The sequence below is a fragment of the Saccostrea cucullata genome, unplaced genomic scaffold (genome assembly GCF_032062105.1).
Source record: "Saccostrea cucullata isolate Sc308-1 unplaced genomic scaffold, CSIRO_AGI_Scuc_v1 ctg186, whole genome shotgun sequence".
In the NCBI taxonomy this organism is placed as follows: Eukaryota; Metazoa; Mollusca; class Bivalvia; order Ostreida; family Ostreidae; genus Saccostrea; species Saccostrea cuccullata.
Window position 1 is genome coordinate 84,442 of NW_026926202.1, and position 13,922 is coordinate 98,363.

The window sequence follows — 13,922 nt, forward strand, 5'->3', positions numbered from 1 at the left end:
AACTCAATTTTTAAGAACTTTTAAACAAGTTTTCAAATTGTTTGTTTATCCTAAATGGATCTGTGATATTTTAATTTCTGCAATTCTTCACTCTTAAAGTTAACTCTTGACATATCTAACTATTCAAATCGAAATCTCAATCACCAAATATGTCAAAACATCAGATTTAATAAATCCTAAGTAAATAGATTCCCAAAAATTAATTTGGTTATTGTAAGATAACAGATTATGAACCTTAGAGTTTTCATTCCATATTGAGATGTTTTCATGTAGTCAACGAAACAAAGGAATTCAAAGATATACACCCACTTCAGAATAAAAAATGACCGTTGTTGATATATATATATAGCCCACCAAGGGTTTGGTTAGAACCACAGAACGAGTGAGAACAGAAACGGGGTAAGGAATCTATCAGTTTAAGGAATCCATCACTTTGTAGAAAACATCAGATAAAGATTAACAAGATTTTTTTAGTGATGGGTAGGAGTTAACTTAAATATTGTCTCTAATTTTGAAATTTTCTGTTTTAAAAATTATTCATAAAAGAATTTTAATTGTTATTATACAAAATTGTCAGTGTATTTTTGTATTTCATTGGTTGGTGCAGTTTCTTTTTTCTTCAAAAGACCAGTATGAAAGTCAATACCCTATTTGTACTTCAAAAAACGGCTTCATATTTTGCCTGATTTAGCATAGCCAATCACTTTGCAACATTTTTTTAATGATTAAATGATATTATTAATTCTTTTTTCAAACATATGCTAAGCAAATATGAATTTCTGTGTCTTTCAGATCAAAAGTGCAAATATGTGGAAAGTACTCACAATTCTTAGCCTTGCATTTATTTCAACCATATATGGTAATTTACATTCATTGTTTTATGGTTTATATCCATATAACCTTGTACAACATCCTTGGAGGACATAATTAATACCTTATAATCTTAATGTATTAATCTTTATGTTTATAAACCCTGAACTAAACCTTTTAAACTACGAATATTTAATTTCCAAATTACATCTGAAAAGAAGTGCAGTGAATCTTAAAAACTTTATTTTTAAGTGTTGAATGTCAATGACGTTTGGTAGAAAAAAAAATGTTCACTTAAAATTACTAAATGTTAATGCCATGAGATTAATGATAAATAATAAATAATAAGGTAAACTTTGCTTTAATATACTGGGAGGAATTTGAATTTTTTTCCTAGTTTGTCTGTTATGTATCATATCTTTAACTAAAATGGTCCCCCATATGTCCTCCCTTGACAGCACAAGACGGGCCCGCGGGATCCTCGCTAGGAGATCATGGTCACGGCGGGGTAGCTTTCTCAGTGGGGCTCTCCCAGACCATGCACATCATGAACGCCGAGACGGTGGTGTTCAACAAAGTGTTCTCCAACCTAGGCAGCGCCTACTCCGACCATACCGGGATATTTAAGTGTCCTCACGCCGGAATGTACGTGTTTCACCTCCACGCCTATGATATGAACAAGGTGAGGAATCTAATGAAAAAAGTAGTAATTCATCCAACAAGACACTCATTCAGTTACTTCAGTACTTTCAAAGTGTTTCATTGTTTAAACAAATCAGCCAAAAAAAATAATAAAGCTCCTTGAGCAGTTTGAGAGGTTGGTTAAATATTTCTGCATGCTACAGGTGTGTCATTACATTCTGCATTGATCTCCCCGTAACTGTAATGAAGCAAAATGTTATAGTATACATTTAAAGTATATCATTGAGGGAGTTGGCAAGATTCCAGTTTCCCCAAGACCTGGTAGAGGGGAACTGGAATCTTGCTAACTCCCTCATGATATACTGAGTACTTTTTAACTGTTTTATTATACCGATACAAAAGTAAAATTATTATACCGATACAAAAGTAAAAAAAAGAGGATTACGAATGACTGGGAATTAGCTTCTTAAGCGGGGATTATCTCACTTGACTAACACACGGGGATTAGTCCATTAACATACTGTAAATGTTTTATATTTAGCGTGTACAATATTTGACGGAAATTGATTTTTGTACAAGTTAGCGTAGATTTGATTTAGCACCTTTCTCAGTGTTCTTCTTCATGTTTATGTGTGCAAGACATTTAGTGTTGTACTTGAATTAGCCGGACTTTCTCTCCTCTAAAAGCGCTAAATAGAATACACAGTATTATACCGATACAAAAGTGAAATCCAAAGGATTGCGAATAACCGGGAATTAGCTTCCGAACCTGGGATTAGCTCATTGGACTAACGCACGGGGATTAGTCCATTCACTGTGATTTCTAGGGAATTGTTTACATTTTACTACCTAATTCTTATATAGGAAAGAAATCAGTAGAGGTATAATAATCCGCTTTATTACATTTTGTGCTGTTATCCTTATTGCTTAGTAAAGTAATAACGCGCCAATTGACATAATTGGACATCAAATGAAGAAACCGATAATTTTAAAACGCAAGGACTGATATTTAATTAAACAGAATCTGATGTCTAATCAAAGATTTTAAATTTTTTTTACTAGGACAAAGCTATGTGGTTAGAGCTGAAGAAAAATAATGAGCTGCTCGTGTCAATATCCGGATACGATAGCCATTCCACCGCCGGAAATACAGTACTCGTGCACCTTAATCGCGGAGATACAGTTTATGTGAAAGCTCGACAAGGACAAGAATTTTCACTGTTTGGTCGGCAGGATGAAATATATGCTACATTCACGGGATACAAGGTCAGTGACGCCAACTACCAGTCTGCACCAAGCCCCGACCAGGACCCATTCGCCTTTCTTCAAGGACGCAGGCGATAAAGTAATGCAGACATTTTGTTAGGCGTGAGTTTTATGTCAGATGTGAAGAATGCACTTATGTTATTAATTTTTTTTTAATAAATGCAACTGAATCCTAAAAAAAGTCTCATGTTTTCATGCGCCAACATCCATTTGAATCATAATCCTTTATTTATCATTCTTAAGTAACCGTTTTGTGATTTATGGTCCAATTTTCAAATTAGTACACCCTACCACTTCTCTTACACAAAATATGAAAATGATGGTCGATCTTATTAAAATCAAAGAAACTGCACTTCGTCTACTATAAGCTGAAGATTATATTTTGAAAATATTTTTAAAACGCTTTGTTTTCAAATTTTTCTTCCGCTAAAAATGGTACAAAAGAATAATTTATGCATGTATATTGCGGAAAAAAAACAGTTATTTATATGTATTAATAGTATTTGCCTAAACTTTTACTGAATATACATTTATGCAGACAACCCGAAGGTAATTATTTTTTTTATTTTCTACCTTATAAACCAACGAAGCCTTAAACTAAACATATTGTAAATTGTGAAGATTATGATTAGTAATCAGTCCAAAGAATATAGTAAACATAACGAGTCAAGAAGGGGGCAAACACGGACCACTGAAAACAGCAAAGGTTGGATCAGGTGGGGAGGGGGAGTAAGCATCCCCTGTTGACCAGAAAGGTTTTGTCATAGGTAGTACACAGGTAAAAGATATGAAAATCATGCCATCCTGCGTACGATCAAGATTCAGTTTTTTAACAGCAAGTTAGGACTCTAGATCAAGAATAATGGTTTATTGAGAAAGGACTTGTTACAGGTAATTATATGTTTGTGACAGTATAAAAGTCCGGGCATGCCCAAATCATGGGGTCCCTTGCGCATGCTCATTAGAAGAGAAATATTCCTGCCTCGGACAAGTGGATGACGGACGCAATGCGTCTGCCGAAATACTTTGGACGACAGCCTGTGACCTGGTTGATTAAACCTATCATTCAAATTTACAGAGAAAAAAAAACAGTGCAAACGTTTTCTTGCTTTTAAAAGAAACTGTTTAATGTGCATCCTAACCGCCCATGAATCATTGCGGTTTGATTTAATAAAGTACCTCTCTTCAATGAAGTAATCAGTAAACAAAAGTTGTACTTATTGTGACATAAACTGTATCAGTCGTTGTAGTTTTTCATTTGTATTGTATAATATTCCACCTCAATGTATTTTACTTTTTCCTTTTGTATTGTTTTATTTTCAAAATAAGTTTTTACATATTAATAAAGATGGAAAATTTGATAATTCAACTGGAAAATTAAATGTTATCAATAAAAATTTACAAATGTAAATAATATCACTTTTTAAAAACAAATGGAAATCATACAATCCAAATGGGAAGTTATCCAAAACCAGTTGGAGATTACGGAAGCTGTTGTAAGCTGTCTATATAAAGTATATACATGTATTACGTCTAGTAGCTCCAAAGTTTGTTTCAAAACTATCCCACATTTCTGGGATTTCTTGATTTTTTCAGTCAGCAATTTCCGATCACTGTTGATGATTATTGGGTAATTTTCCACCTGTCACCATGGTCACATAAACAGATTTTTCTGTGGTTTCAGTAAAGTAGATTTTGCAATTGCAGTTTCGTCTCCAACAGCTAAAGATAAAATACGTCTTCTATACAGGGGCTATTATATTACCCCCCCCCCTTCTCACGTTCTTGGATTCAAATAGACTATGTATTAAGGAGCAACCATAATAAAGGGAAAAGCATCTGCTTTGTTCCCACTTCCAAAATTGCCAGAAATGCGTCCACTGAGAGAGGTGACAAGGTTTTCTAGTAAATGTATTCTGAATACATTCTTGCATTATGCAAGAAGATCATCCAGATTAGTTGGCTATGCTGCTCTGTCTACCCAGAAGGTATACTGCGTTGAGAATGATCTTTTACAACTTGCAGTACTCCCGCAGTGGTGATTGTATTAAATTGGTGGATCCCCTGTTCCTTTTTTGTTTAACCAAGTGACCTCTGTCGCATTGTCCTGATGACTGTTAATGTTGGTCAAAATTTTCGCCGCTATCCTACCCCTTTTATTTCTAAAACTTTTTTTCTATCCCCCAGAGCCCCCCCCCCCCCCCCCTCTGATTGATGAGCTGTGGAACGCTACCCTCTCTTTTGCTGGCCCTGCATGACAGAACAAATCTCCATAAAAACATGTTTTATGTGTAAATGATTTTTATATTCATTTTGCCATTTTCAGGCGATGTCATTGACATCTAATTCGATGTATAAAAATAATTAATTAACAATGTTTTCTTTAAAATATATTGTTTTTGGGGTTAAAGGAATTCAACATTGCCTTTGTGCAAGAAATGTCTGCCTGTGAGTTCTTTTTATTATGATGTAACACCAAGTTCCTTCAATGATATTCACAACGCCTCGTCATATTATGAAGCATTTATTTACATACTTTTCATGTAAAGAACATAAACATACCGACTTAGGACAATTCTTTTTTTGTAAGTCGTTATTTCTTTAACAAAAATAGGAAAATGACTCAAAAAATGCCGGAAAAATTTATAGTTATTTACATAAAATTACGATCAAGCTATTCTCGTCATTGGCAGATTGTCGTGTATAGTCCCGTATTCAATATGTTACTTATCTTTTATTGTTGTGGTATGGCCAAAATGACAGATACATGGGCAAATTAGTAGAGGCGTAATAGGTTAGATAAACCCATAACTACCGACTAACATAAACAGCGACCGCGGGGAAGGTGATGCTAGATTATTTGGGACCCTTTTCTTCACTTAAGCTTACAAGGTTTGTAAAAAGTTTAATATTTGATTAATTAATTTTTTTAAATAAAATTCAAATAAAAGCTGGTAGTTCACATTGTAAAAAAAAATTTTTTTTTGTAATTTGTTAAAAGATCTAAATACACCATTTAATTAAAACTAAAAACAAAAATATGGTGGTCAGTTTGTCTCTTGCAGTGCATTTTTACCCTTCTCTAGATTATGGCAACAATATATATTTTATCTTAATTTATGCAAAGGATGGATACAGGGATTATTGAAATAAAGTTAGAGATTACATTTACTATAAAGCGTAATCATTTCTTTTACATTTATATTTTAGAATAATTCAGAGATTTAAACTTTCAATTACATATGTGTAACCTTTCTGCACTCATGCAATGCATTTTCTGACAGTCAGTTTAACAAAAATAGCACAATACGCAATAAAGATCTTAAGATTTTACATAATATACAGTAGACTGATTAGAATTGTAACAAATTTAATAAAGAAAATTAAAAAAATCGTTGATCAATGATTAAAATCTTTGATAATTCGAAGAACATCTTTTCTTTGGGATTTTACAAGATACGGCTTTCATGTTTGTCACAATACAATGATAGAATTCATATAAATTAATTAAAATTAATTTGTGAAATTCGAACCAACAAACAATACATTGCTGCACAAAATACAGAGTAAATATAGTTTGCATGGGATTCTAAGCTGCACAGTATTTTTTTTATATAGAAAATGATTCTTTTCTTTTAGAAAACATTCCACCATAAAATTTATTTCCTCGATCTCTTAATTTTCATTTTATGGAATTTCATAATAGGTGTTTTTAATTGAATATACCCTGGTATATTACTTAGCATTTTGGAACTAAAATATGATTTAGAATTTTCAGACAAAAAAATTCTTAAAGCTGAGGAGCAAATCTCTTTGAAAAAATTAACCGTCTTCTAATGAATTTTATATATTTCAACCTCTCCCCAATCAATTGTCGAAGGATCTCTACACAACTAATGTGATATGCATACCCCCCCCCCCCCCCCCAAAAAAAAATAAAAAGAAACCTGATTACTTTCTTTTATTTTTGCTTTTACGAATTTTAAGTAAAAATATTGATCGTGTACTTTTTAATAATTGCATGATGGTGAAACTGGAATTACTAGACATAGCTTAATGAGTTTTCTTCAAATCTTCCTGTTCATGTATGCATTTGAATACAGAACGGTTAAAATAAAATTTGAATCATAGTTAAGTTTTTGTTCTAGTAAAATTTGTAGTAAAAGAAAAAATATGAAGGTGTCTCATATACAGAAACTGACATTGAATATCCAAATAGGATTTAAAATGAAGGGTTTTGATCAGAATATTTCGAAATGTTGTGTTCAAATTCATAATGAGCATTTTTTATTTTCTACTTTTATGTGCGATGTGGGGGTACGCAACGAGCCTTTTTAACCTTTCTCTTTTCTCTCAGTTTCCCCACACCATCCTCTTTACCCGAATGGATCATATCAACTAGAACAAATTGAGGGTTGGGGTGGGAGTAAAACTCGTCTTATTGAATCATTTCAGAACAATATTCTAAGAAGAAGGATCAATTCAAATCAACTCAAAACGACAGTATAGTAAATATTTTAAAAATAATATCTGTTTGTGAAAGAATATTTCAATTAAAAAATCACTTTAATTTTTAATTAAAAGGGGATAAAAGTTTGTGTTTTCTTTTAAAGTTTTTTTTTTCATTTGACGGAAAGGGATCTTTGTCCGTCTGATGAAACGCCATTTCCTACTTTTCTTACTCTGAAAACTGCCATTTATGCATAAGAACGTCTAGTTCAGTCTTTGTGGTTTAATGAGTGAAGTTGCCATGGAATCCCGTGACCGCATTGTCCCCTAAAATTAGCCGATATCGTGTGCCCTTTTTATGTCGACATACCTAAAGATTATTTTATCCAAGAAAAATCGTCAACGTAATATGAAATCTGTATATATTGTTTTATTATATGATTGAATAATTTCCATCTCTCTGATTGGCTGAGATCCAACTATGTTAGAAAAATACTACGTTGTATTGACCTGCACGTGACGTTCCAGGTCAATACAAGGATTTATTTCCTTTACGTTGATCTAAAAATAGATCGAGATATTCCAAATTGATAAAAATTGATTTGGAAAGCCATTTAAACAAGTATAATTTTTTTTTTCATTTGATGAAAACATAACGAATATACCGGTATATTTTCGGAGGAGGGTGGTAAGAGGGGATACAGGGACACTCCTCCAACACTTTCACTGAACAACAATTTTTACTTTATGGCAGTCAGTTTTCCCTGATGATGCTCCTTCCTTTAAAAATCTATCCTAGAAAAAAGACTGACATAATTTTTTTTTTCATGGCAACTAAAATTGATTAAAAAAAACTTAAAAAAAAAAAAGAAAATAAAAACGACCTGTAAGGTTGATTAACATTTCAATTCTGCTTCTCTCTTAATTGTATTTGGATATGACTTAATTAAATGCAAACAAGTAATGGGTTTTATCATTTTACTAGTGAATCATATAATAAAACAATTATTCGGTCAATACAATGATTTAGCCATCTTCGAAGTACAATATTCACCTCGCCCTCCGGGCTCGGTGAATATTGTACTCCTCAGATGGCTAATTCATTGTATTGACCTCAAAACACAGCAATAATTGTATAATATTTACCCAGTATTCATTTAAAAGTCAAGATTTATTATATTTTAATTTTTTTTAACCATTTGCTGTATTTAAGTTTAATAAATCTCGTAGGTAATTTTGATATCTTACTTATGTATATACATATTATTTATGTCGGAACTTCTGTCTCGGTGCTGCTGACGCCTCTCTGCTATTCTAGAAAAATCCTCTGAACCAATCGTTCTCAAGCATTTATGGACAAAAGTTCAAGGAAATAAATATCTCCAGAACAGACGCATAAATACTGGAATTGTAAGTAATAACCTGAATATACCCAAACCTGTTTCCGATTATAAAGTTGACCACAAATGTCCAACTCCTGACAATAATACACTATGTATCTGATCTGCTTGTCATCAATCAGACATGGTGTCGGTAGTGACCCCTACGTTGGTTAGGAGACCAGACAGATTGACCGACCAGTCCTTATAGATCCCCTCCTTTATTGTACACGTAGATATCCTTTCTTTTCAAATATTGAATTAAGTACGGGGGAAAGATTTTTACATTTCACTTAACATTGATTCAAAAACATTTACCTATGAATTTTAATCATTCTTTTTAAAAGTTGTAAAAAAAACAGCATGCATTTTGCGAGTTCTTTCGAAAAGCATGCTGTAATTTTGGTGTTTATTGCTGAAACTATCATGCACAATTAATTAACATATGTCTTTGTTTAACGTTGCTGAAAGTTCAGAATTGAACACCAAGAATGACTTTAACAATGTCTGATTGACAATTTTTTTTTCTTCTACACTGGTATCTAATTTCTGTGAAACTTTTCTTCAATATTGGCTAAAAACTAGTTTGGGATAATAGGGCATAAAAATTTTGATCATTTTTAAGTATTTGAAATGCTAAGGTATACCATAATAAAACATGGCAATCTACACTTTCCTTCGAAAAAATAAACTTTTAATTTGACTCTCGTCTTAAAGATTTGGAGATCAAAATTTGGTCTTTAGGCCCGATACAGTAACCAGTGAACTATTGTGAACTATTGTACTTAGCAAAAATGGCTGTAAACGATTTGACATTAATAGTGTTAGGAAGCACGAAGTCGTTAACGGTGTTTATTAGTGATATAAGACCAAAAGCATGTCTTATAGTAGGCTAGCGGTGCATGCTAGCATGTTTTATGTTCTTAGACGAACTCAGTGCCGATATAGAAAAATAAGACCGTCAAAGACACCAGTTTGTATCCAGATTTCCTCAGCCTCAGCTTTCAAAGTCGTAACAAATTAAAATCATTAGATGTTATTCAATAATAAGGAAATAATTAATGAAAAATAATTATGCATACTTCATTTCAGTTATTAACCCAGGATGTATTCAGCATCATTGTTTGTTTGTATGTTCTTGGCAACAACGTCTGGTATGACGATATGGAAACCTAATATGCCAGACAATAAATACAAGTTAAAGGTAATATTTATCAAATACAAAATCATGCATATTATTATATAATGTTGATTATTTTGTAAGTTAACAAAATTTAGTCTTGATCCATCAAAATGAGAAGAATTTAATGCATGTCCCCAAAAATGTATCATTCTATCATTCAAAACTTATCGATTCAAAATCCTCAATTAAGCTTTATTGAGACAATTTCATTATCTATTTTTCTAATAATTCCATCAACTCAGATTGCATCCAAAGCAAAGGACTTTAATGGCGGTACTGATACATTAAACAATGCATTATCAATGGATATAATGAACGAAATTCCCGGACTAGCGAAGACATCCTCTACTACCAACAAAGACGGCACTTACACGAGAACCGTGGTCACGAAGACGTACACCAGTACACATTCTCTAGATGACTTTGGGAAGTCTGCGTTTGGTACTTCTTTAAAGGGTAGAGGGAAATTTGATGATCGGATAAGCATGAACACAGAAAGACGTTCTGACAAATTGAAGCTCAACACTGTAGCGGGAGCGATGACAGGGGAGCTCACATCCCGGACACTGGAATCGGCACCGCAGGCATCGACCTCTAATAGAAAAGTTACAGTCAGATCCCTCCCCCCAAGGTCCTTCAGTACCCGGCGAGTTGTCACCTCCAAGACCAGTCCTGAAATCACATCTAGGACCATAACAACTCGTACCTCTTCTGTAAAAATACCTCCTCGAGTTACCTCCACATCAAGAAGAGTTGTAACAAAAACCAGTTCTGCAGATACCATTCCGCTATTTTCCTCTTTGAGTAAGTTTGCCACCAAAACAAATTCGATGCAAAGCAGACCTGTGGTCACGTCATCAGGAACAAACCCTGTTCAGTCCTCGATTTCGGAGTCGTTTTCATCCCAATCATCTTCTTCTCGCAGAAACCTGGCAACTAGAAGAATAAATAGTGACGCACAGCCCATCAGATCTGCTTTTGTAGAGACATCAACGCCTGCTAGACAGCTGTCTGATATGTCTTCTGCCATTAAGACTGGTATTGAGATCCCAACATCAAAAACTGTTTCTACGTCCGAGTTTTCCTCAAGGTTTACATCTGCCAAAGAACTTCTGCCACGTTCTGGAGCATCCGACTTTACGGTGATAAGAGTGCGAGAAAGGGCGCCAACATCCAACTTTGTAGAACAGTCGTCAAGTGGATCATCGATGAGGAAGACAACAAAAAGATTCAATAGTTTTGAGCAAAACAGCGGTTCCCTGTCATCTTCCCCTACATTTGTTACTTCTTCCATGTCAAACTCCGCTCGTTCTTCAAAATCATTGGTGAGACTTTCCCTATAAATGTGTAGAAACCTCACTCAGGAGGGCCTTGCGCGTTTGTTTCAGTATATGGATATATATAACCTCTACACTGATAACATACACGTGTAAGTAGGTATCGTTTCAGATGATCTGCACTGGTTGGAGGCCAATATAAATTCATGTATTTATTCGGAGGTACAATGCTAGAGGAAGAGTCTTGGAGTAAATGTTAGCACATCGTCTTGTTTTGGCAGGGAATTATAATTGCACTATTGAGTGACCAACTAACGTTTCCCTCCAATCCTTTACCCTGAATGTTCGTTATGTTTAGATTTTGACATAAAAAGCTGTCTATTCTAAAATATGTATTGATCTCTGAGTTTGCATAAAACTTGCACATTTAAACACTTTTTTGTCTTGTACTTATTAACTATTTAGTTATTGCAAATTATTTACAAAAGATAATTTTTTAGCGTTTGATATGGTGTTTGAACGTTTTAATAGAATATTTTGCCTTTGTAATTTATTTAGAATGAAGCAACGATTGCCTCCCCTGAATTAATGCCCGTGACAGCAGGAGGATCCGCTCAAGCATCAGCTTCAAATAATATGATGGAGGTAAAAACAGAGGAATTGGGAAGGCGCGATATCTTAAATATTTACGCAATGTCTTTTTTTCTTTACCAGTCCTGCAAATTTCTCATTTCCTAAAAATTCTCATAGGTCCAATAGTCTGGGTAGGGCAAATACATTTTTCCTGAGATTTTAAGACCATAACTCTGCATACAAGTTTTTTGTTTTAATTGATCGGTTTACTATTTCTTAAACAGTAAAAATCTACATTATGTATGATACATGTACCGTTACATCTATAATAATTTTAAAAAAATACTTGGTGATGTTTTAAAACCACATTTTTGTATTTATATATTATATTGTACCCAAAGCATCTTTTTTGTTATAAATTTTTTAATCTTTTTTCCCTTTAATTTTCTGTTCTGTATATTCTGTGTTTTAAACTTTCTAATTTTCTTTTGATATACACAGACTATGGTCGCTGCTAGTATAGCTACCGAAGGTGACACAAATGTTGTAGAGGGGGCAGCAGAAGTGGCCGGTAACGTTGTTGAAGGTGCTCAGGAAGTGGCGGGAAATGTGGTGGAAAACGTGCAAGAGGGAGCTGAAAAGGTAGTGGAAGCCGTCGGTAATGTGGGAGAAAACATCGCCGAAGCCGGAGCAAACGCCGTGGAAAATGTTGCAGAGGGTATGGAGAAAGGAGCAGAAATGATTGCAGAAGGTGCTGAAAATGTCGTAGAAGGCGTAAAAGAAGTCATCGACGATGGTTTACCTGATCCGCTCTTGTCAGCAAGAGGCGACTCGGATAACACACTGGACATAGGGGAAGTTGATGATAAAGAGTTAGAGATGGAAGGTTCTCTAAGGGATAGGGACAGCAAAAGTCGAGAAATTGGAGCTTCCGGTCGTCTGCGTATTGGTGACGGAGACTCAGGGGAGGATTCAAATGGTGACGGAAACAGCGACAGCAAGGAAATAGATTCTAATTCCGGTGAAGATTCAAACGGCGACGGCGACAGCGATAGTGAAGAACGAGGAGGAAGGTCGTATTACAGTCGCCGAAGAACGTCAGATTCAGGCGAAGATTCAAATGGAGATGGAGACAGTGACAGTGAAGAGAGAGGTGGAAGACGCCGGGGAAGCAGACGAGGAAGATGGTGGAGACGCGGAGGAAAGGGCTCTGATTCTAGCGCGGACAGTGATAGTTCAAGTCGAGGCTCTGATTCCAGTGACGAAAGCAAAGATGGAGACAAGGACGACAGCGGGTCCGATTCCAGCAGCAGTGACTCAATGGAAGATGATTTCGATTACTTTGAGGATATGAATGATTTCTGGATGAATGGTGGCTCCAGGTCTTCGAGCAGACGAAGTGAAAGTAGAAACCTTAACTTACAAGCATCCTCGTCTACTTCCAGTCAAACCAGTCCAGGTTATCAGAGAGGGGACATGAGGAGGATAATCTCACAGATCAGAAACAATGGCGGGGCTGTCATTTCTCTGCCCGAGGCCAGGTCTAATACCATGGTTCATTTCTTTGTCAAATGGAGAAAGTCAAATATTTCTAGAAGAGGACAGAAAATGTTTATCAGGACACCCGAGGCAACTGTTGCTATTTTACGCCACCCAAATCGTCGTCGAAATTAATTTTGATTCAACATGTACCTCTACACAGATAACTCATGTACATAAATAAAGACACACATGTATGTTTTATAAAAGTGGTAATCTCTAACATGATGTAACATACTCATTGAAGAAAACATTTTACAATAAAATAATTTAATTTTATTTGTATTCTCGCCTCTCATTGGTTGATTTCCAAAAAGGAATGCATAACATTTTGTATAATCTGGTTTGGTATGGGGACACACCCCCTTGACGACCAGCTTAATCATCATATCCATGCAATCCCCTCATTTCCAGTCCTCGGAATCCATGGAAAATTCCAGATTTAATAAATGTACCTTCAACTTTAAACAATTACTCGTTCTTACCTCATGTAAACAAACATCATGGCTGCTAGATCTATGTATCAGTTATTACCTCCCCTCGCTTCAAATCACTTCCGTTACTACGGTTGTATTATTGCGCGGTAAATTTGAACTTATAAAAAGCAACATAATTTTACATCAAAAGTTGTTTAATTATTTTAAAATTAAATTATAAGGAATGACTTTAATTCTTGGCCATATTATCGAGTATAATCTGGTTTGGGTCAGTTTACGCTTTTTTATAATCCGCTTCGCGGATTATAAAGCGTAAACTGACCCAAACCAGATTATACTCGATAATATGGCCAAGAATTAGAGTCAT

At 34.7% G+C, this 13,922-nt stretch overlaps 2 protein-coding genes across 2 annotated transcripts; both read left to right on the top strand.

The window, feature by feature from the left end:
- Positions 1 to 772: 772 nt before the first annotated feature.
- LOC134271071 (complement C1q-like protein 4) lies at positions 773 to 2,871 on the top strand. The gene is made up of 3 exons (XM_062753329.1): positions 773 to 859; positions 1,269 to 1,492; positions 2,515 to 2,871. Exons 1-3 carry the CDS (start codon positions 808 to 810, stop codon positions 2,794 to 2,796), a joined length of 558 nt encoding a protein of 185 aa, XP_062609313.1. The 5' UTR covers positions 773 to 807; the 3' UTR covers positions 2,797 to 2,871.
- A 6,831-nt stretch (positions 2,872 to 9,702) lies between these two features.
- Positions 9,703 to 13,357, top strand: LOC134271076 (dentin sialophosphoprotein-like). Its single transcript, XM_062753334.1, has 4 exons — positions 9,703 to 9,750; positions 9,972 to 11,033; positions 11,565 to 11,651; positions 12,081 to 13,357. Exons 1-4 carry the CDS (start codon positions 9,703 to 9,705, stop codon positions 13,251 to 13,253), a joined length of 2,370 nt encoding a protein of 789 aa, XP_062609318.1. The 3' UTR covers positions 13,254 to 13,357.
- The last annotated feature ends 565 nt before the right edge of the window (positions 13,358 to 13,922 follow it).

Coding starts and splice junctions, on each gene's coding strand:
- LOC134271076 (XM_062753334.1), top strand. CDS start 9,703: ATGACGATATGGAAACCTAATATGCCAGACAATAAATACAAGTTAAAG. Junction 11,034..11,564: donor CTTCTTCCATGTCAAACTCC/GCTCGTTCTTCA, acceptor TAATTTATTTAG/AATGAAGCAACGATTGCCTC. Junction 11,652..12,080: donor CTTCAAATAATATGATGGAG/GTAAAAACAGAG, acceptor TGATATACACAG/ACTATGGTCGCTGCTAGTAT.
- LOC134271071 (XM_062753329.1), top strand. CDS start 808: ATGTGGAAAGTACTCACAATTCTTAGCCTTGCATTTATTTCAACCATA. Junction 860..1,268: donor ATTTATTTCAACCATATATG/GTAATTTACATT, acceptor CTCCCTTGACAG/CACAAGACGGGCCCGCGGGA. Junction 1,493..2,514: donor ACGCCTATGATATGAACAAG/GTGAGGAATCTA, acceptor TTTTTTTACTAG/GACAAAGCTATGTGGTTAGA.